General features: G+C 38.6%; 1 protein-coding gene across 1 annotated transcript in view; it reads left to right on the forward strand.

Annotated features, from left to right (window-relative positions):
- LOC126368152 (cadherin-related tumor suppressor) overlaps nucleotides 1-23,233 on the forward strand; it is a 151,595-nt gene that overhangs the window by 125,068 nt on the left and 3,294 nt on the right. The window contains exons 2-8 of the mRNA XM_050012031.1: nucleotides 6,754-7,062; nucleotides 9,332-9,565; nucleotides 14,169-14,370; nucleotides 15,006-15,193; nucleotides 16,355-16,777; nucleotides 17,162-17,663; nucleotides 17,810-23,171. Of these exons, the coding sequence (XP_049867988.1) occupies nucleotides 6,754-7,062; nucleotides 9,332-9,565; nucleotides 14,169-14,370; nucleotides 15,006-15,193; nucleotides 16,355-16,777; nucleotides 17,162-17,663; nucleotides 17,810-23,171 (7,220 nt within the window). The remainder of the gene's footprint in view (nucleotides 1-6,753; nucleotides 7,063-9,331; nucleotides 9,566-14,168; nucleotides 14,371-15,005; nucleotides 15,194-16,354; nucleotides 16,778-17,161; nucleotides 17,664-17,809; nucleotides 23,172-23,233) is intronic.

Genomic DNA, 23,233 nt, shown 5'->3' on the forward strand with positions numbered 1-23,233 from the left:
AAGTTTATCTATAAAACGTTTTTATTTTGAATCTCTAAATTTTATAGTTTAGAATAATATAAATTAGAAAAGTGAAGTACTTAGCTTTGCAAGCCAGTGTATTATACAGGTGTTAGTGGCATCGTAAAGAAAACGTTGAGGTGACTAACACCCTATATACAAAATTAACGAGCAAGACTGCATAATGTATCTTTATCATACCGATAGCAAACGACATTAACAATAGGTACATTTTCATAACCATAGGAAAATACCTAAGTAGGTACTCTGTAATAGTACTTACTTAAGTGCTACTAGATATTAAATATTAGTATTCAAGTAATCTACTCAAAATTTGATTCATTCGGTCAATAGCTCACTCAATTAGGACGTTTATTTAAGATCCTGAACTTAAGATCTATATCATGTGATACACACTTGTTATTCGTCTATTAAAAAAAAATCCGTCGTTAATTAATTTTACTTAGATGATCCGTGCTTCGGAAAGCACGTTAAGCCGTTGGTCCCGGTTACTATTTACTGATGTAAGTGAGTAATCGTTACATGAGCCATGTCAACGGCCATTGGCGACTCAATCATAACCCTGACACCAAGGTTGATGAGGCTGGTATTCCACCTCACAACCCACACGATAATCTTGAGAGTGACTCAGTTCATATCGCTCTTGAGAGCGGTATTGAGATCAACTTATGAATACAGGCCTAAGATGAAAAAAAAAAAAAAAAAATGCGAAAACTTTCTTTGAGACACAAGTGACTTATTAGCCCTAGTTTGAGAACGTCATATGTTTGTACCTACCTTACTTAACCTGCTTTAACCTACTTACTTAATTCTTGATTTTTATAATTGTAAAAGGGTAAATAACTTAGCCACTATTAGGTGGAGACTTGTAATTAGCCTTTAGTTATTGTCTGGTTATAATGTTAGAAAATGTATATGGCCGTAAGTCTTCCTCAATATAAATAAATAAATAAATAAGGATTTTTGTCAAAACCCAAATCGGCCAGGGCGCAGCTGTTACTCATTTCTCGGTATGCCCTAAAAAATTGTCGACGCTAACTTTTCCGTACTTTCGGTAAACACAGGTCCGAATTTCGATGGCGCGCCCGGGGCGATGCAAATTGCGTCGCCTCTTATCGGTGCACTTTATCCAGGGTACTTTTGTGCATATTTTACATATATTTGCGGGATGCGGACGATAGCCGGTGTGGGCGGACCTTGTGGCCGCATGCTAATGCGCCCGCGCAGACCCGCAGTTAGGTAACACAGACTTATTACCTACTCCTGCCCAGTTACCTAATCGCTATTGTTTACATTGTTACTCGCATCAATGGGATAAGTAGTGAAATATTTTAGCTACTCCGAACGCGAATTGAGAACAATCGATGTAAGTAGTCATAATTGGATAATTGTAAATGTAAAATCATCACCAGCCCATTAACGTCCCCACTGCTGGGGCACGGGCCTTCTCTATGGATGGATAGGGAGATCGGGCCATAAACCACCACGCGGGATTGGTGGTTATTAACGACTGCTAATCCAGCCGGGACCAACGGCTTAACGTGCCTTCCGAAGCACGGAGGAGCTCGAGATGAAAACTTTTTTTTGTGGTCACCCATCCTATGACCGGCCTTTGCGAGAGTTGCTTAACTTCAATAATTGCAGACCGAGCGCGTTTACCGCTGCGCCACCGAGCTCCTCACCTAAATATATAAAGTAAAAGCGTTATAAAATAGTGGATGTATCTGTTTGACTTAAGGCACGCGACACGCCGCGCCGCAATCAATCTCGTGTTTGATATACCACATTACGTAGCCGCCAGTACAACGGCCATCACGAAGTAGTTGCTAAGCCGCTATTTTCTTTTCAATTTCATGTAAACACTCACGAGCCAACAAATAACAGCCGGGGAGATGAGTATCGCGCCTGTTCCCATCTAATCTTTGACACCATAACATAATTGTGCGGAGTCCTGGGGGGATAGCGGGGCTGCGGTCACGAACGACTCTAAACATAGAGTCTAGCCCTAAACGATGCCACCATATCCGTCGACCGACAACATCCACTCATAAGTTCGTGTAGCGTGCGCTTGCGGCGCTCGGCTCGCAGCGCCGATTTACAGCAACTATACCGCGCTCGCCAATGAAATCCGCGCGGCGTTATTGGATAACTTATAAGGACATACGATTGATCAAATAAGACAAGAATAGATTAACTATTTATTCCGCGCACCAGTGCGTGCCGTTAAGGCTGACTTAAGACACAGCTTTTCACAGACAGTTGAAGTTTTTGTTGCAGTGACCCGCGGTGTGGTCCAATACTAAACTATAATAAAAAAAAAACATTCGATTTTATAAGAAACACACATATAAAGATAATAGATATCAATCACTGTTATGATTTCTATAGTATATGTTTTTGAAACTACTTTTAAATAGTTGATGAGAGACATAATATAATTTCTAATCAAGATGTTAAAATAACGTACCATTGTAGTAAGGTGCAAGATAAAATTCCATTAAAAAATTAAATGAGGCAATAAAAGAAGCAACGTCAAAATTTTTAAGGTAAATGACTTGAGTGATTGATGTTCGTGAAATTATACTGTTTCAAAAACGACAATATTGTGTGGTCATTTTTCAGAGGGCAGTCGAGAGGCGAGCAAATTTGGACAGATACGTGAGGGAAAAATTGTTCGCTAATAAATAAAATGTGTAGCGCAGACGGGAAACATTCCGGGCGAGGAGTTAACCAAGTTGCGAAGTTGGTGTAGTTTTACGAAGCATGAACTAGACAAATGGGTGCCATTTATCGTGACCAACACATAATTTCCATTTCAATAATCTGTGTAAGTTATCGCAGGGATAAATCATTGGAATTAGCGGTGTCGAGTGACCTCGCAGACGTCGCTAGATGACGGTATTCGCCGTGACTTATGGTTCAAAATGACTGATAAACAGAGGGAACAGAAACGTACCAATGTGCCTTTCAAATTGCTAGCAACAAATTATTGCACACGCTGTCAATAACATAAGAAATAAATTAAGTTTCATGGAATGGTTAGCAGGACCGTGACACGTAATTACAATTTTACTTTGCACATGGTTATGGTCGTGTAATGGGACGCCAGTTTTTATGTAATGTATAGCATCTAATCCGCGCTGATTTGATGCAATTTATAAATCGTAAACTGGGAAAAATATTCCGCGGAGGTCTTAAACAAGTTTCCCGACATCGCATGTAAACTATTCTAAACTATAAGCTTTAGCAAGTATTAAAAGTGATGGCGGTTTGATAGTGGCGGCGATTAATTGTATGGTGTGACAAGTGAAATTACGAAGATCCGGGGCATCGGTTACTCCTGCCACTTCCAGCTTAATTTCTACAGGTAGTTTGATGTCCTTTGGGAAATATCAGGTAATATAAATTCTATTAAGTATGTTGTCCTAATCTGTCGTGCTTTAAGCTCGAGGTAGCTAAAAGTAGCGTGCCTTGTGTTACGTAACAGCTGTTTATATATTTAATCGGGCATTAACTAATTAATACGCTCAACCGATCAAGCTGACGTTAAGCTTTGATGTTGACGAATTTTTTTTTGACTGAACACATTGTAAGTTTAGATAAAGATAATTATTCAAGCCGCAAGTTACAACGGAACGTAGAATATTTCTTATTAATCTAGTAGCGGTGCACAATCAATTATCGAAACTTGACTAATCGACGATCCCACTAAACCGACGCACTGTCATTCTCTTCCTTTAATCGATTATTTCAAACATAAACTCTAGGGGGTCTCTAGCCGTGGCCAGCTATGCGCATGCTTTTTGTTCATAATAAATCTTATTTTTTGTATACGTATTGTACTTGGCTTTGCTCTTTGTTTGTACTTACACGTATACAACAGTGTACAACAATAGGCTAGATGACATCCTAATCAAATGAGATACCTTTTTCATCAAAACGGTTCATTTAAGTTATTCAGGTCTACCCTAAGTAGGTACGTATATGGCGTCTGTATGATAATACAAACTGCTGACGCCATTAAGAGACATAGCCAATCGTCGTAGGTACTCGTTGTTATCTTACTGAAAATTCTCTTCTTACCTAGTGAAAATTCTTACTTTGTGAGAATTCGTAAATTGAAAATAAAAACTCAAAAAGTAAATATGAGACTAATTTTTGTTCATTTTAGAGTAGATTCCATTTTATGATTCGTCATTGACTGACCGAGTCCTCTGGCCTCTTAGCGGAAACGTTAGTCGAACTGGCAAAGTGCGACATGTAGCCGCATTCAGACGCAGCATTTGTTATGGAATATGCAGATGAGCTGAGAATTGAAACTGCTAGCTGCTCCGTGTTTGAGCAACCGGTTAGCTTGACAATCTAACTTACGATTAGACAATTAGGAGTACAAACTTGTCATTTCCGTGTTATACGACCACCATTCAGACGTAAATGAACCCACGGTGTATCTATACAGCAATAGCCAATGTTTACAATTGATCCCGAATTTTCTCATGCTTTCTCTTTTTCTGAACAATAAATTTTATTAACACATTTCATTTTATTCTGTGGAGAGGCGCGGCCTTACAATCGTCGTTAATTGCTGCTTCTCTTACGTGGCGTATCGTGGGCGTCTCGAGTGTACTCCGGCGCACTTCTCGAGGCACCCTCGTCCGGATACAAAGAAAAGATTGAGTCATCATAACAAATGCGCAGCCTCTCCGAGGGCAGGGAACTCGCCACAATCGGCCTCTTATCTGTGACGGCTCCGATCATTGTGCCCGAATTCTTTGGCTCAGAGCGCGGATGACGAAACGCTGGCACGTTTAGTCTTTTACCCGTTTGTCCCTTTGTTGACTTGTCGAGTCCCTTCCGACGGCTTTTTGTAAACGTCCACCGACGTTTGTAAGCTCGCCTCTGACTTCATAAATCTTATCTAACACATCACATCGGCCGAGAGAATTAAACAGTATGCCTTCGTTAAGATACACGACCAAAAAACATTGACAGAATCGTCTCAACGAAAAATTATGGCCGTCTAATAATGTGTACTGACCATAAATCACATTACACCGTAATATAATTTCTTTATTAAAATACGCTAAGTAACTATAATTCGGCCGCAATCAATCTTCGCAAAAAATTAAACAAAAACTCATCAATACCGCGACATCGTAAAAAAACTAAAAAAAGAAGTGAGTAAAAAAATCGACTCAAATTACGAAAAAAAAACTGCTTCATTAATCATACTGATGAATGCACTTAGTTCAACAGATAGGAAAGCCGAATGTTGATCGGTTCCACATTTTATTTCAGTATTTCGAGTCGATCTTTTAAGGAAACTTTGATTTCTGCAAAAAATCCAGGTGTTTTGATCGAAGTATAGGTACCTATGTAAATATGTACGCACAAATTAGAATAAATTGATGCTAATTTTAGTAATCACATATTGATTTTAGGTAACAGGTTAGCTTATAGGTACTCATTAAACAATTTGCGATAAATAAACGGTTAACTGTCAAAACTGATCCTTCGATCACGAACTTCATCATGTTGCTCAAAACATGTTCAAAATTATCTCGTAGCGGCCCTCAGGTAACTTCTATCTAGATCAGTTCCATGTTTATTTAACATTTTTTGAGTAAATGTCCGTCGATTTTGGCGTGTGGTGCATCAAATAAAGGCCGCGTCTGCGCAGTGCGCGGGCGCACCGTGCGCCGGCGGCCATGGTCGCTCGCACATTTGTCGACCAGCGACTCTCCGGCTGCATTTTTAGAATTATTAATTTGGTCCGTGTTCTTATACTGTGTTAAAGTAGCCGATTTTGTGGCAAGCTTATAAATAAAACATCTCGAGCCCTCGTCTGCCTGTTTTGTGGCAGTGGACGCTTGTTAAATACTATATTACCATGGGCCCCGTACTTTGTACTCTAAATGACATTGTTTTCGAGACAATATTTAATTATATTTGGAACATTGTTTGTTTTCGAGACAATAATTAATTGTATTTGGAAAAAATGTTTTAATGTTTTATTTAGAAGTTAAAGAGTTTTACTAAAAACTTTATTTATGGAAAAAGGATTTTATGTTTTTATGCACAAATAAAAAAATGTGACTTGGACGGGGCTTGAACCTACAGCTCTTGTCAAGTCGGGACGAGCTTGTTAACCATGAGCATGTTGTGGCTTGACAGAACAAGAGCTGTGGGTTCAAGTCAGATTTTTTAGATTTATTTTTTCTTACCTACTTATCTACTTGAGTAGACAAAACTATTAAGATCGATCCGGCACATCACTAACTACTTTTAGTGAAGTGCCGGATCGTTAAAAATGTATATCCACGGATACGAATCTGAATACGGATATTTAGTGTAAAGATCCGCGGATACGGATACGGATCTTTATTTTCTTAAAAAAAAAAAGATTAAAGTTTTAGTTATTTCATTGTTATAACAGTGATATTTTATCTTGCTTTCATTATAAAGATCTATCTATCTAAATTTTTGCAATATAAAGGTGCCAAATAATTGATTTTAAGAAATAAAAACAATCTGAGTAGAATTTTAAATAGTTTTTTATTTAATAATTCTACTTAATCACCTGAAAAAGATCCGTAAAAGATCCGCGTGAAAAGTAACGGACACGGATACGGATTTTTCTTTTATCTCGGATATCCGCGGATACGGATACGGATATTCGGAACATCACTAATACCTTTATATGAAAACTAACCACAACCTCCTTAATTGCAGGTGGAAGTCATAATCCTGGATAAGAACGACAGCCCTCCAGAGTTCAAGAACATCCCACCAGCGTACCTGGCTTCTGAAGACCTTGCTCCGGGCCAGCTCATCGCCACCATCACAGCCGAAGACCCGGACACCATAGGCTCGACCACCTATAGCATACAGACTGATGAACCAGTACCCTTCACCTTACACCCTCACACTGGTGCTTTGACCCTCAAGGATCCCCTGGATAGAGAAACCACAGCAGAGTATCAAATAGTGATAAGAGCTGATGATGGTGTCCAGTATACTGATATCACGGTCGTTGTTCAGGTTTGTGACTCATTCTACTTATGACTTTATTAGTTATCTAGCGGCATGTTTTTTTTTTTTCATATAACAGGAGCTCGGTGGCGCAGCGGTTAACGCGCTCGGTCTGCGATTGTTGAAGTTAAGCAACTTTCGCAATGGCCGGTCATAGGATGGGTGACTACAAAAAAAAAGTTTTCATCCCGAGCTCCTCCGTGCTTCGGAAGGCACGTTAAGCCGTTGGTCCCGGCTGCATTAGCAGTCGTTAATAACCATCAATCCGCACTGGGCCCGCGTGATGGCGTAAGGCCCGATCTCCATCCATAGGGAAGGCCCGTGCCCCAGCAGTGGGGACGTTAATGGGCTGCTGATGATGATATAATAAAACACTTTCCACTGGGGTAAGCAGATACTATAGAATTCCATTTGCTTCGATCCTGACACACTCTCTCTCTGCTTACCCCGGTGGGAAATAGGCGTGAGTTTATGTATATGTGTATGTATAAAACACTTTATTGCACACAAATCTACAAGACATTTAGAGGAAAAACTTATTCTAAGTTGAGCAATGGCGGCTTACCGCTAAGAGCGATCTCTTCCAGACAACCTTCTGCAGAGGATATAGTACACTTGTACAACTGCAGTGTGGTATTAACAACTTGGAAAGACAAATGGGGAGCGCTGAGGGTTCTTACCCGGTTAAACAGCCTGCCGGTTCTGCACGACAACTGCGCCGCGCGTGGCGCGAAATATACTGAGCGTTTCGACCAGTAGTCGTTTGACGTCCATCTACGTAGATAGCATTCGTATTGTTTATTGGTCCAAGCGCTCGATATAATTCGCGCCGCGCGCGGTTGTCATGCAGACCCGGCTGTTTGTTCTAGCACTATAATAATATATTATTCTTTCCCAAGGTTTGATCTTTCTAAAAACGCGAAAGTGGTGTGTCAGGATCTTAGGTGGAATTCCATGGCCTCGGTTTACCCCAACGGGAGATAGGCGTGCAGTTATGTATACGATACAATAGAAAACTCTTTATTTCACTTAAAACACACATTAAAAACAAACAATCATAATCAGTTAGGTTAGGTTAAGGTAGCAATCTCTTCAGGCAACTTTAAGATAAAGGAAATGAATTTAATAAAAGCATAACGGGATAGACAGATGTATGTGTAATATGTGTATATATGTAATGTATGTAATATGTACTATATATTTCATTAAAATCGGTGTAGTGGTTTTGGCGTGAAAGCGTAACAGACCGACCGACAGAGTTACTTTCGCATTTATAATTTTAGTAGGGATAGACGGACAACAAAGTGATCCTACAAGGTACCGTTTTCCTCTTCAGATTCAGAACTCTGAAAAAACTGTCGGCATTATAATTTTTCTGAAATTTAACTTCAGGCCTTCCTTTGAAGTATTCCTATTAAAAACAATCGTCGTGTCGCCTATGAGTGGAAGTGTTCGCCATAGCCGAAATCGGTCGGAGATCATCATCATCATTAAAAACAATAAATATGCATCCCCTTACATACAAGTTATTCAGTATAACGTACGTTTTATTAAGTTTAAAACATTTGTCATGACGGTTGAAACCGATACACTTGTAAATCAGATACATACACTTATAAGTAGAACAAACAGCCACACATACAGGTCCGTTTGTCTCGCGCCGTCGATTCCGATCAGTCGGATGCTTATCGTGACTCCACTTCACCTGTCCGCCCGACTCACTGGCTTTGTTAATTTGTCCTTGAGATTTTTTCCCCATCAAATCTAAGCCATGTGTTAAATTACAGATCAAATTCACTGACAGCACCAGAATACATTTATCAGTTTTCCGTCCTGTTTCTTATCGGCAAACGTCTTTAATATCTTTATTGGCATGTCTAGATCACCGTTAAAGTCAGACAAATCAACAAAGACCTGCTTTTATAAGCGGACCTTTTCAATATGTATGAGAAAAATCGCAGCAATGAATGTATCAGCATACTTTCTCGTCAGGTTTCTGAGCTGAATCAGAAAAACTGGAGCCTCCGAGACCCTTATGCGGCAGCTGCCGCATGACTGGTCCATCGCGCTGTGGCCTTAGTTAATTAGACTCTAATTCTGTTACGGGTAAAAACATTAGCGTTTTTCCGTCGGCGTGATAAAGTGACAGTTTTTAACACCCCACCAGCCCACCACAGTTATGTAGTTAACGTCACTCCTTTTATGTGCAAGGAAGTTAAGTAAGCAGACTAGTTCGTTAGGTTTGCATGCCCATATTGAAGGTGATGATTAATTTCAGGTGACAGATACGAACGATAACCCGCCGGTGTTCAAGGAGAGTGCTTATTCGTTTGACATTCCTGAGAACGCGGCGCGGGGCTCCGTGGTGGGCACCGTGGCTGCGCTGGACCTGGACTCGGGGGCCAACGCTCAGCTCACATACACTGTCATCTCCGACTGGGCCAACGACGTGTTCTCACTCAACCCCCAGACTGGAGTGTTCACGCTGACAGCACGCCTGGACTATGAAGAGGTAACAGCATATTTAGATTGGTGATCATTACGAAACTATCCCGTGCTCGACTGGGCTTGGTCGGGACACTTCGACTGAGCTTCAAAGTATTTAAGACTATTTAGTTCCCTGATTAAAAACTTGTGACTTAAGAAAAAGGTAAATTCCAATTATTTCAATGAACATCGATTACTTCGCTTCCCGTTTGACCCTTTATTACGCGATAAATGCAAACCTATTTTCTCTCGAAGGAACCGAGGTATAAAGTGACAATAAGCTTAAGTGAATTGTGCTTTAAAAACGAATTGAGCACTTAATGTTTATTGACGATGTGGCTCGTCGCACCTACTCTATACGGAGGTGAGCACTCTCGTAAAACGGCGCGGCTAGCAATAAAATTGCAATTAAAAACACTTAAAATAGATGAAGTGATTACCGCGCGAAATATTTGCAAGTTGACAAAACAACCGCCGCAACAGAAGCGACAAAAACCTTGGCATATTCAGTTCGGCTGAAAGAGAATAGCTCATTTGCAAAAAGTTGAAGCAGGCACAAGACTACCCTTGCATGCCTTGAAGTGTACATAGCCTGATTGATTCCACTTCGGCATTCGATTATTCGGTAGCAATAAATTACCGTATCGCATGCTGTAGAAGAACCTTTTTACTCAGTTACACTACTTGTAATTAACACACGCCTCACCACAGATGGTATCTTCAATGGCAAATGGTGAACATGCAAATGTACAAAACAATGGCACTTAAACCTGGTTCTATTTTTAAAGTAAAGAATTGCAAATCTTGATATCTTTGAAAATTTACTTTCGAGGCAGATAAAAAAATTTTATCTTTAAAATAAACAGCTTATTTCGCAATTAATCATGTTTATTTACTTTTAACATAAATTATACGGTATTTCAGACGTTGGAATTTTTTTTTCAAAACAATGTAAGTTCTTAAGAGGATTCCAGTTGCAAATGTGTTGTGTGTATTTTGATACACTATACCTATAGGTACCTTCTTAATGCGATTTACTCAATTTTATCGCTTCCTTATTTCGTTTTATTTGTGTAGTTTGTAACTTTGAGGCAGAGAACAATCAATAATGACAAATAGGTAGACCAAATGGGTCATGTACTAGATTCAAGATATTTTATATTTATGAAAGTCTGATTACTAAAGACTAATGAAAAATATTTTCTATTTAACTTATTTATTAATTTTAATCAAGAATAACGTACCTAATAAATCTGACATTTTAAAATCTTTTTCTATGACGTCACAGTGTGCTTTTCATACAAATTCCATAGCAATTTCGTGTTTTGACGTTTACTAAAAGTAACTTGTTGTTGTTTAAATTCGCCTTATATAAGGCAGGCAAGGATCTGATGACCATACAGCCTAAAAGTAACTGATTTGACAAGTTGAAAACTAGTTTATTTCGACAGATTTATTTCGTATCGAAAACTACGAAGGCACCTTACTTGTTTATGTTCTTTAGGTGTATTATTTTTAATATCCATTGAAGACTCGGGCGAGGTATGTTGTATACCCTGTGGCCAGCGCAAAATATGATTTTGGTATGCGTCTACGCAGGCCCAGACAAGTGAATGTTATTTTTAGTGTCGGCGGCCACTTCACACTGCCTCCGACTGCTTCGGGCTATACATTGCGGTTGAAAGAATTATCTTAACATAGATCTACGGCGTTGGGTCAACGACCGCTTAGCTCCTCCATTAAAAACGTTACGTTCTAAACTAGTTCAATCGCAAAGATATAATTCAGATCCTTGTTCTAACCGTCGGGCTAAGCATCTAATACACCATCGATAATCGATAAAGGAGAAAGTTGATAAATGATGATTTATTGTATTACATCATAATCGTTAGTAGGTTTTTTGCGCGCTTTTGTTGGGCTCTTTATCAATAATACTTACTTTATTTATTGCACAAAAATGAAAATCGCTTACAAACTAATAATTATGTGCTCTACAAACTATATATTAAGAGCAGAACAGGGGTCCCCAAAAAAGGCCTGTATCTTGGGGAACCAGTTAACACTAATCCTAATTTTATTTTAAGTTATACCCGTCATATTCTTATCCGCCGTAAAGGAAAGGGACGGATGATTGTCAACAAGTTAATTTTAATATGAATGAATAACCCGAGCAAATAAAATAGGCTGCTATGCAATCCGTTTGACGTGCTGTCTACTTAATTCTGTCGAGTTATTGGCCGATGTAAATTTTTAGACGATTGTTTTAGATTTCTGCTTAAAATTGACGTGTATTCCTTAAATTTTATGCCTGTCTTAATAGACACCACACAAGGGACAGGTAATCCTGTCCCTTTCTTTTTCAACGGATAAGAAAATGACAGCACCAATTAGCACCAATAAGTAAAATTCATGAAAATGTAAAGAGAACTTGCAAAATATTTATGTGTTTATTGTAAAAGATCTTCCATCTCATCTTAGTCTATGCCCAACAACCAGTCTGTTAGCACAGCCTTTGCTTTACAAAAGGAGAGGTCTCTGATACAGCAAGACTGCATTGTAAGTATTGTGTTGTTATTAGATGAAAAAGTTGGTACTATTTTCACGGTCACAGATACTAGGGCAGATGTGAGATTCAGAAGGAAGTTACCATAAATTCTGTGCAATTAAAAAGCCTCCTGCAAGTCGTTCAAGTGAACCTCTTTTGTTCGGTCTCCACCGTTTATTTTCCTTTTTAATTCAGCCTTGGGACTGACCGTAATTTCTTCACCCTCAGCGGATGAAATAAAATTAAACTTTATGAATAGGAACATAAAATACCAAAAATCATACACGCATCTTGTAAGATTATGTTAATATCACAAAAGATAATGACAACAGCACAATTACCGCTCTTATAAAACATAATTCGAGTCACTTACCTGCATGCCTTTTGGGCGTAAAAATAAGATAAGGATAAGTAAAATTTATTACTGGCCGTGTAAAATATTGCATGTTGTAGGTAAGCGCAATTCAGGAACGAAGGACGATGTTGCCCCAGAGCGAGTTTTTAATGCAAACCTGTACGCAATGACCACTGAATCTGCGCATACGACACTACTACATGCACTATGAATATCCATGTGTTGTATAAAAAAAAAACAACGAGATGTAATACAAGTTTGTACTGTTACCTACAATTCCAAAGTCACGATGTGACAACAATCCGGTGTAAAGACTAATACAAAGCGCCATATTTAACATACACAGTCGTTTGTTTGTTCAAAGAAGCCAAAAATGGCGGATAACTGTTTTCTCAATCATCGCTTGTGTTCGCTACTGTACATTTAAATAAGCATCGTTTTCATCACGATTAATTGAACGACAGCTTAATTGAACCTTATTTAATCAGCTTTGCGACAATTTTTCATTGTAACTGGTATATAATAATATTGTAATAAGTACCCGTAGGGCTGATGCGCATTCATCAATGCTCGAAGGACACTGTATTTTCTATGTCCATAAATCAACAGTTGTTCTATAACTATGTCACCACAGCAGATGTTGTATGGACTAACAAATTGCCACTTTACAGGTATTTCTAGTTAAAACTTAAAAAATAAGAGCACAATTTGTAAACCAAACTTAGGACATTAATAAACAAGTAAGCACGTCATTATTGCTGAATCTATAACTGTGTAGTGACTCCAACCTGCAGTTTTGCGAAGTATGAAAAAGTGCCATTGTTTTTAAAAATTACCTCGGTGTCTCTGGAGACAGGCGTCAGTGGCTTGCTGTGTGTCTTATCTCCCGGGAATAAGGGCTGGGATTGTGAGCCGCCACCGCGTCGCCTCATCAAGTCGGCCGGTCCTGCTAATTAGTAAAAACAATCCGGCATACAGTCGTTCTCTCGACCGCCCGCCAATTCCGCGTACCCCGCTAGAGAGCTGCTAATTTCATCCCGGTACAGTTTTTTCGCGTCGCGCATCATATTCGGCATTTGCCCGCTCGATCCGCCATCGAAATTAAGGCTCGAACAATGTCAGACAAAGCGGCCGTCTGCAAAACATACACGAGCCGGATTCCGCAACCACTGCTTGTTTTTTAAATCGCCATCTCGCTTCACGATCCGCGAATGAGGGAGCTTGTCATAGCTGGGAAGCTTCGGTGTCCTATTATATGGAAAATCTGAATGCCTCCGTGCTCTCTCGGAAATGTTGTCGTTGCATTTTAAGAAATGTTACGTTTTATAGTAGTGTCTGGTCGGGATTCGGGAGGCTGTTTACAACTTTATCGCATTCGTATTTTGGGGACGAGGTATTTTTACGGTTTTCAAAAACAGTGCCTAAATCTTTGAAAACATAAATAGCCTGTAAATATGTTCCACCGTAGGCTTCCCCTTAACACTTTCAAGTACAGAACGTCTACGGACGTTCCGATTCCAAGGTGTCATATTATGAACCATCAATGACCCATAGTCTCTGTCCGTGAAAAGGTTAATTAACCAGAGGAGGTATGGAGCATAATCCCTCACGCCCATTTTACATGGCCCCCTAAGCCCGAAATGGAGGATTCAAGATTGTTTAAAGATTCAGAAATACTTGATTTTGTAATTCCAAGATTTAAATCCAATATTTCGCTGGACATTTCAGACGCAGCACTACATTCTAGTGGCGCAGGCACAGGATGGCGGTCACCCGTCTCTCTCCGGCACTGTCACCGTCTACGTCAACGTCATCGACCTTAATGACAACGCGCCAATCTTTGACCCGATGAGCTTTTCCAATGAAATCCTAGAGGATGTTCCTGTTGGGTCTTCTGTTGTGACCATCAGTGCTACTGATATGGATTCAGGTAGGAATATTTATATGAATATATGGCCTATAAAGGTATTGTTTTTTATGCTTACTGAATGTATTGTTAAATATTAAAAAAATATATTATGTGCATTTCACGCTGCAAGGAATATGTGTAAGTATTACTTACAAACGTCATGTTCTGCATCTCATATACCCAATCTCTCCCTCTCTCTATCTCTCTCTCTCTCTCTCTCTCTCTCTCTCTCTCTCTCTCTGTCTCTCTCTCCTTGGCATTTATTATTCCCATTGCACGAGCCCAAAATTCGACAAATGGATTCACATGATAGAGCAGTATATGGGCTAATTACCTGTTCTTCATATCCATCTTACTTTCTATTAAAAGTGGCAGCAAGTTGCCTTCTGATTATTATTTGTGGTTCCGATTATTGGGGAACACATTTATTACGCGACTTAAAAAAGGAGGTTATCAATTTGACCCGTATAATATTGTCGGAATTGCACAATATTCTAAACCCGTGTACAAAATTTCACAGGTGTATGTTATGTATATTTGTATTTCTATGTTTGTCCACCCTTTTCTCACAAATCACAGATCGTATTGCATTTTTTTTATTAGTGCATTATATATGAATGTAATCTGATTTGAAATTCGTTTATAACTCCTTCCAGGTTTAAATGGGAAATTGCGCTATAGCATCACATCGGGCGACGATGCGCAAGACTTCGCGATCGCTGACAACGGAACCATTTCAACGGCGAAACCATTAGACAGAGAGGTTCTACCAATATACAACCTGATTGTTACCGCCAGGGATTCGGCGAAACCTCCAGAACCTCAGTTGTCTTCTACAGTTCAGGTATGAACTTGATATTTATTTTATGTCTCCTGTTGAAGACTTTTTTACGTGGTGTCTAATAATAATAGCTTTCCAACCATGACTTGATCAACGTTTATTTGGTTACATATTACAACATCGAAACTTAAAATACTCATATTTAAATTGTCAACGCTCAAAACGTCGACAGTCAAAATACCGAACGGTTATAACATCGCAAGCTTATATTGCCGATTGCTTGATTTGTCGACACCCAAATGACCTATGGTCACTATATCTATCTATCAATTTAAACATAGGTATTTTAACTTTCCATATTGTAATATGTAATCGTTTATTCATGTCCAGCACTGGATTTTGTCTATGTTCCAAATTTCATCTAAATCGATCCAGGTGAACATAGAGATGCAGTTGCTTTTAAATTTATTTAACGTATATAGTTATTTTAAATAAGTACTTTAAAATGATGTATCCTGAATTATAAGTTTATTACTACCACTTCTCACAGCTCTTTGATAGTTAGGATCGTGTATATGCATTAGACCGTCGGTCAGTCTGTTAACGGGATGGGATGTATTTACTTTTGCGGGTCTGTGTCACTTTTGGTGAACCCCTCCTAACTAGCTATCACCATTTCAAATACTAGCGTCCCGAAGTCAGTTTACTTTTGATTTTGTCACTCTGAAATAACAAAAAAGAAAAAAAATATATATCAAAAGAATAAAATCTTCTAGGGCCGAAATCCGTTCTTTCTTATCTCTGTTTTTTAGAAATATTAATATATCCAAAAAGAAAATGATGATGTTAATTTTAAAATAAGTTCTTCATGCTAACTGCCACCAATTGAATAAACTTGGATGCAAGTAGTCACAACTTTTGTGTTAATCTTCATTAAAGGTCTATTGTTGAAATGGTCCATTGTTAGTTTCCACAATATAGCTCTGATGAGACGCGACGTGGACTGAGTGAAGCTTGATCATTACCTTTGCTTTTTATTTATTAAAAAAATAATATTTAAATCTAACAGTATTTTTAATTATTTCACTATCCGCGTTATATTACTTAAAACTAATCATTATCTTCAAATATTATTACTGTTACCAACTCGTACTGCAATAAAATATTCATAAGGATAGTTTTTCTTATGAATACCTTAATGTCATGTATTTATTTCATTTACAGGTTACAATTCAACTAAAAGATGTCAACGATATGGCGCCGGAGTTCGTTACTCCCAACGTTACGACTGTCTCTGAAAACATACCGCTAAATACGGTGGTCATGACTATAAAAGCTGTGGACAAAGACGAAGGAAGGAATGGATATGTTGAGTACTTCATGACTCCCGATCCAGACATTAACGGATATTTCTCACTTGGCAACGTAGACGGCATATTACGAGCTACTGGGAAGCTTGACAGAGAACTTAAATCAAGTTATACGATAACTGTCACTGCTAAAGATAGAGGTGATCCTCCAAATGTAACAAGAACGAAAATTAAGATAAATATTTTGGATGAAAATGACAACAGTCCCGTTTTTGATCCAAAACAATACAGCGCGTCTGTACCTGAAAACGCTAGCATCGGTGCTGGTGTGTTACAAGTAAGTATACTTCTATATAAATTACTGTTATGTTTTAAATTTACGAAATACATGCCGCATTGTATAAGTTTTGAGAGTTTGAAGTACAATAATCATCAGCAGCCCATTAACGTCCCCACTGTTGGGGCACGGGCTTTCTGGATGGATAGGGAGATCGGGCTTTAAACCACCACGCGGGCCCAATGCGAATGCGGGACCAACGGCTTAACGTACCTTCCGAAGCACAGGGGAGTTCGAGATGAAAACTTTCTTTTTGTGGTCACCCATCCTATGACCGGTCTTTGCGAATGTTGCTTAACTTCAACAATCGCAGACCGAGCGCGTTTACCGCTGCGCCACCGAGCTCCTCAATGCAATATAATTCAATAATTATCTTTATTTCAGGTTTCTGCCACAGACATTGATGAAGGTGCAAATGGAAGAGTACGATATTCAATCGTGACTGGAGATGAAAATAGAGATTTTAGCATTAGTGAAGATACTGGTGTTGTGAGAGTTGCTAAAAATCTAAACTTTGAGAGGAAATCTCGGTATATACTCACTATTAGAGCCGAGGATTGTGCTAAAGATGATGTCAGATTTGATACGGCTGAACTATCTATTTCAATTCAAGATATAAACGATAATCCACCCACGTTCCTAGACTCACCGTACTTAGCGTACGTAATGGAAAATGTAATACCTCCTAACGGCGGTTACATAATAACCATTCATGCCTATGATGCTGATTCACCGCCGTTTAACAATCAAGTGCGCTATTTTATAAAGGAAGGCGATGCAGATCTTTTTAAAATAAACGCCTCTTCTGGGCAAATTTCCTTATTAAGAACGTTGGACCGTGAAGCGCAAGAGGAATATACTCTGGCGCTTGTAGCTATGGATACTGGTAAGTTACTAACAGCACCTTTAGTTTAAATACATATATTATTTATACGTTTATTTATACGTTGGTTTCATATTTATACGAACATATTTAGATCCTTTAAATATTATTTCTTTATATTCAACTAATACTAATTATATAAATTTCAGGATCTCCTCCACTCACTGGATCAGGAACAGTGAAAATCGTTGTTCAAGACATCAATGACAACAGCCCCGAATTTGAAAGACAGAGTTATAAAACAACAGTTAAAGAGAATTTACCTCCTGGAACCATAATTCTCTATCCCAAAGCTACAGACAAAGATGTAGGAAATAATGCCAAAATAAGATACAGTCTCCTGGGAGACAAATCTGAGAGATTTGTTATAAATTCCGCGACTGGCATAATTTCAACAAATGCTACATTAGATAGAGAGGAATGGAGCGTCTACTATTTGATCATTATGGCACAAGATTCATCAACTACCGATCCAAGAACTGCTACATCTAATCTCACAGTAGTCGTAGAGGATGAAAATGACAACACACCTACTTTCACGCAGCCTGTATATGAAGCCTATATTTCTGACCGAACCGTCGTAGGAGATTTTGTATTTGGAGCCAGAGCTAAAGACAACGATATTGGCCTAAACAAGAAAATAATTTACGACTTAAAAGGTGAACATCAAGATCTATTCACTATTAATAGAGAAACTGGCGTCATAAAAGCAAAGGAAAATTTGATAAAATTCAAACAGAATACAGGTGCTTCATTTAATTTAATCATCGTTGCAACAGACTCCGGGATAAATCCCAGGCAAAGTACGGCAGAACTCATTTTAATTCCGAAATCAGTAAAGAATTTTCCGAAATTCACTGTTAGCAACAAGCTCACATTTACGTTTCCTGAAGATACCCCTGAAGGCGTTTTAGTAACACGGCTATCTGCGACATCTCCAAAGAAAGGTCCAACTGGTTTATTACAGTACGCAATCGCAGGAGGAAATGTGGGTGATGCTTTAAGAGTTGAATCTATGAGTGGCGAAATTTTCATAACTGGAAAAGGTCTTGATTATGAAACAATGCCTTTATATGAAGTGTGGTTTGAAGTTAGAGATTCTGATAACCCACCACTAAAATCATTTATTGAAATAGAAATAAAAGTCACGGATGCAAATGATAACGCTCCCGTTATAGAAAACGCTTTGTACAATGCTACAGTATTAGAAGAAGAATCTCCTCCCCAATTGGTGATAAAAATTGATGCTCATGATGAAGACTCAAATGAGAATGGTAGAATATCTTACAAGCTTTTAAATGACTACGAAGAAACGTTTGTAATTGATTCGGAAAGTGGAGAAATATATACAAACATTGCTTTAGATAGAGAATCGATACCTTTCTATGAAATAATGGTAGAAGCTGTCGATCATGGGGTACCTCAGTTGGTAGGAACATCAACGGTAATTGTTACGGTGCTAGACAAGAATGACAACCCGCCAAGATTTACACGACTATTCAGTGTTAACGTAACCGAAAATGCTGAAATTGGTTCTTTCGTAATTAAAGTTACAAGTTCAGATTTGGATACGGGACCAAACGCCAACGCTACTTATAGTTTTGTTGAAAATCCTGGTGAAAAGTTTGTGATAGATTCTATAAGTGGTAACGTGACCGTCGCACGATCATTAGATCGAGAATTGCAAGACGAATATGTTTTGAAAGTAGCAGCAATAGATGGAGCCTGGAGATCTGAAACGCCGTTGACAATTACGATTCAAGATCAAAACGACAACGCACCCGAATTTGAATACTCTTACTACAGCTTCAATTTTCCTGAATTACAAAAGAAAAACAGTTTTGTTGGCCAAGTTATTGCTACAGATAGAGATAAACAAGGCCCAAATTCCATTATTTCCTACTCCTTGCAACAGTCTTCAGATTTATTCGCTATTGATCCAGCTACAGGTGAAATTCTGAGTAAATTCACAATGAATTATAAAAGAACATCCGTCAATGCATCACCAGAGAACACATATTCCGTTATTGTCGTGGCCACTGACAACGGCAAACCTCCTATGTCATCTGAATGTTTGGTCACCATAAACGTAGTGGATGCAAATAATAATGCTCCTAAATTTAAAGAACATGAAAAGTTCGTTCCGGTACCCAAAGACGCCACACTTGGAAAAAGAATAATTCGACTAGTTGCTGAAGATACAATGGATTACGGAATCAACGCTGAGATAGAATATTACGTTTCTGGTGGAAATGGAACAGCCTATTTTTCTATCGATAAAACGTATGGCTGGATTGTAGTTAACAAGCAGTTTTATTATATAGGACAATATTACGCCCTAAAAGTAAAAGCTGTAGATCGTGGTGTACCGCCGCAATCTGATGAAACATCTTTAACATTCATTGTTACTGGGGAAAATGTCTACAGTCCTAAGTTTACAGCACTAAGTTATCAAGTAATAGTGCCAGAAAATGAACCTGTAGGATCACCTATACTGACAGTAAAAGCCAGTGATGAAGACGTCGGTCCTAATGGCATAGTTCGCTATTCAATATCTTCTGGTAATGTTGGTAAAGAATTTCAAATACATCCTATCTCGGGCACCATTAGTATATTACGAGCACTTGATTTTGATACTATACAAGAATATCGTTTGAACATCACTGCTAAAGATCTTGGATTTAAAGCTAAAGAAACTACTGCTACATTGACAATCATTTTAACTGACATAAATGACAATGCGCCACAATTTAATCAGTCTTCATATGTGGCGTATTTACCTGAAAACTCTCCAGTAAATAGTTTTATTTATCAAGTTCAAGCAATTGACATTGATTCCCCAAAGAATGCAATCATCAGGTATTACATCAATAACCATGAAATGACTGCTTTATTTCATGTCGATGCTAACACAGGAGAAATATATTCAAGAGAAGTATTTGATTATGAAGAGAAAGCAACTTATACTTTGGAAATATTAGCCGAAAATCCCGGTTCTTCTATGAGTAACAAGACAAAAGTTGCTGTGCATATAACAGGTGTCAATGAATATTATCCAAAATTCGTCCAACCAGTTTTTCATTTTGATGTATCGGAATCAGCGGAAGTTGGCACAAATGTTGGTGTTATTCAAGCAACTGACCAAGATGGTGGCGACGATGGAATTATTTATTACCTCTTTGTTGGATCTAGTAATGATAAGGGTTTCAGCATAAATTCTCAGACGGGAGTGATTCGAGTTGCAAGATATCTAGACAGAGAAACACAGAATAGAGTCGTCCTTACAGTGTTAGCTAAGAACTCGGGTGGAATTCACGGCAATGATACTGATGAAGCTCAAGTTATAATATCTATTCAAGATGGAAATGATCCTCCTGAATTTCTGAGACACTATTATGAGGCTACAGTTTCTGAAGGAGCAAGAATTGGCCATGAAGTAATTCAAGTCAAAGCAGTAGATAAAGATGTTCGCCCGCAGAATAATCAATTCAGCTTCTCTGTTATTGGAGGAAATAACAACCAAGATTTTAAGATTGATCCTCAAACAGGAATAATTGAAGTTGCTCGTCATCTTGACAGAGAAACGATACCTACCTACTCTGTAATAATCGGCGCTATTGATACCGGTACTCCACCTCAAACTGGAACGGCTACAGTTAAAATATCTCTCACCGATATAAATGACAACGGTCCAACGTTTGATGTTGCAAACTTCAATGGAGCTGTTTATGAAAATGAACCACCCAACACTAGCATCACTACACTTTCGGCCAAAGATCCTGACTTACCTCCGAACGGAGCGCCATTCACTTACGGCATTATTGGAGGAAAACATCAAAATTCTGTTAAAGTACAAAGACATACAGGTGTACTGTTAACGACAAAAAAATTGGACCGCGAAGTAACACCCAATTTGGAAGTAACTATTCAAATTGAAGATAGTGGAATACCTGTTATGAAGTCAAACTACACGTTGTATATTAAAGTTTTGGATCGAAATGATAATCCGCCTACACCTAGATCTGCTCATGTTTTAGTTTACGCATTCAACAATATAGTTCCTAGTGGAAAAATTGCAGACGTAAAGCCGAACGACCCTGATACGACGGGTGACTACAAATGCAAGATTATAAAGGAGTCTACTTCTGAAAACACTTTGTCGTTACTTACTATCCAAAAAGGTTGTGATTTGTATACAAACGCCGTGAGACCTGGCCAAGGATACTCGCTTTCAGTGTCTGGTAATGATGGAATACACAGAGATGTTGTATCGTCTATTACTGTGGAATACTTTACTTTTGATAATAGTACCGTTGAACAATCTATAACAATGAGAATAATTAATATGACAGCTTCCAAGTTTCTTACGCAGTACTATCGCAGTTTACTAGAATCAATGAAAACTGGTCTTGGTAGCAAAGAAAGTATATATTTGTACAGTATAAACGAAATAGAAAATAGTTTGGATTTAACAGTAGCTATAAAAGGTAACCATTCAGTATGGAAAAGAGAAAATACAGAAAAGTATTTAAGAAATAAGGAACATGAATTTGCAAAGTTGCTGAGAACGCATTTGGTTGTCCCATATTACCCATGTGCTTCTCACCATTGTCAAAATGACGGTCTTTGTACGGACTCCATACGAGTGCTAGACAGCACTAAGATAACAGACAGTCCGTCTCTAATCCTGTCTTCGCCACTAGTACGCCACGATTATATATGTCACTGTCCGGATGGATTTATGGGAAATAACTGTGAAAAACGGCAAGACCCTTGTTCTCCGAATCCTTGCAGGTTCGGCGGCCAATGCCGTAAGCAAGGTCATGATTTTACATGCACGTGTCCGGTAAGGCGAGAAGGTAAAACATGTGAATTGGAGAGAGATGATGTATGCAGTAGCAACCCATGCAAAAATGGCGGCTCGTGTAAAGAAAGTTCTGACAGAAATTCTTTCTTCTGTTTATGTCGTCCTGGATACCGTGGAAATCAATGCGAAGCCCTAGTAGATTCATGCAGACCGAATCCGTGCATGCATGGTGGCATATGTATTAGTTTGAAACCTGGATATAAATGCAGTTGCACCAATGGGCGATACGGAACACATTGTGAAAGTTCTACATTTGGATTTAACGAATTATCTTATATGCAATTTTCACCCTTGGACGCTTCTACAAATGACATTACAGTCATCTTTGCAACTACTAAACCAGATGCTCTATTATTATACAACTATGGGACACAAACTGGTGGCAGATCAGATTTCATTGCTATCGAAATACTCGAAGGAAAACCAGTATTTTCTTTCGGTGGAGCCAGAACGTCGATTACATCTGTATCAATAACACATCCTAACAAAAATCTTGCTGATGGAAATTGGTACAAACTCACTGCCACCAGAAATGGCCGAGTCATATCTCTGAGTGTTGCCTCTTGTACAGATCATGGCGACATTTGTATGGAGTGCGAACCTGGCGACAGTTCTTGTTACGCCGATGACACAGGACAGGCTGGGTAAGTTATAATGAATTCAAAAGGTTTAAAGCTTGCTTTTTTATTTAACCTCAAATATATTA

The sequence above is a fragment of the Pectinophora gossypiella genome, chromosome 7 (genome assembly GCF_024362695.1).
Source record: "Pectinophora gossypiella chromosome 7, ilPecGoss1.1, whole genome shotgun sequence".
Taxonomy (NCBI): domain Eukaryota; kingdom Metazoa; phylum Arthropoda; class Insecta; order Lepidoptera; family Gelechiidae; genus Pectinophora; species Pectinophora gossypiella.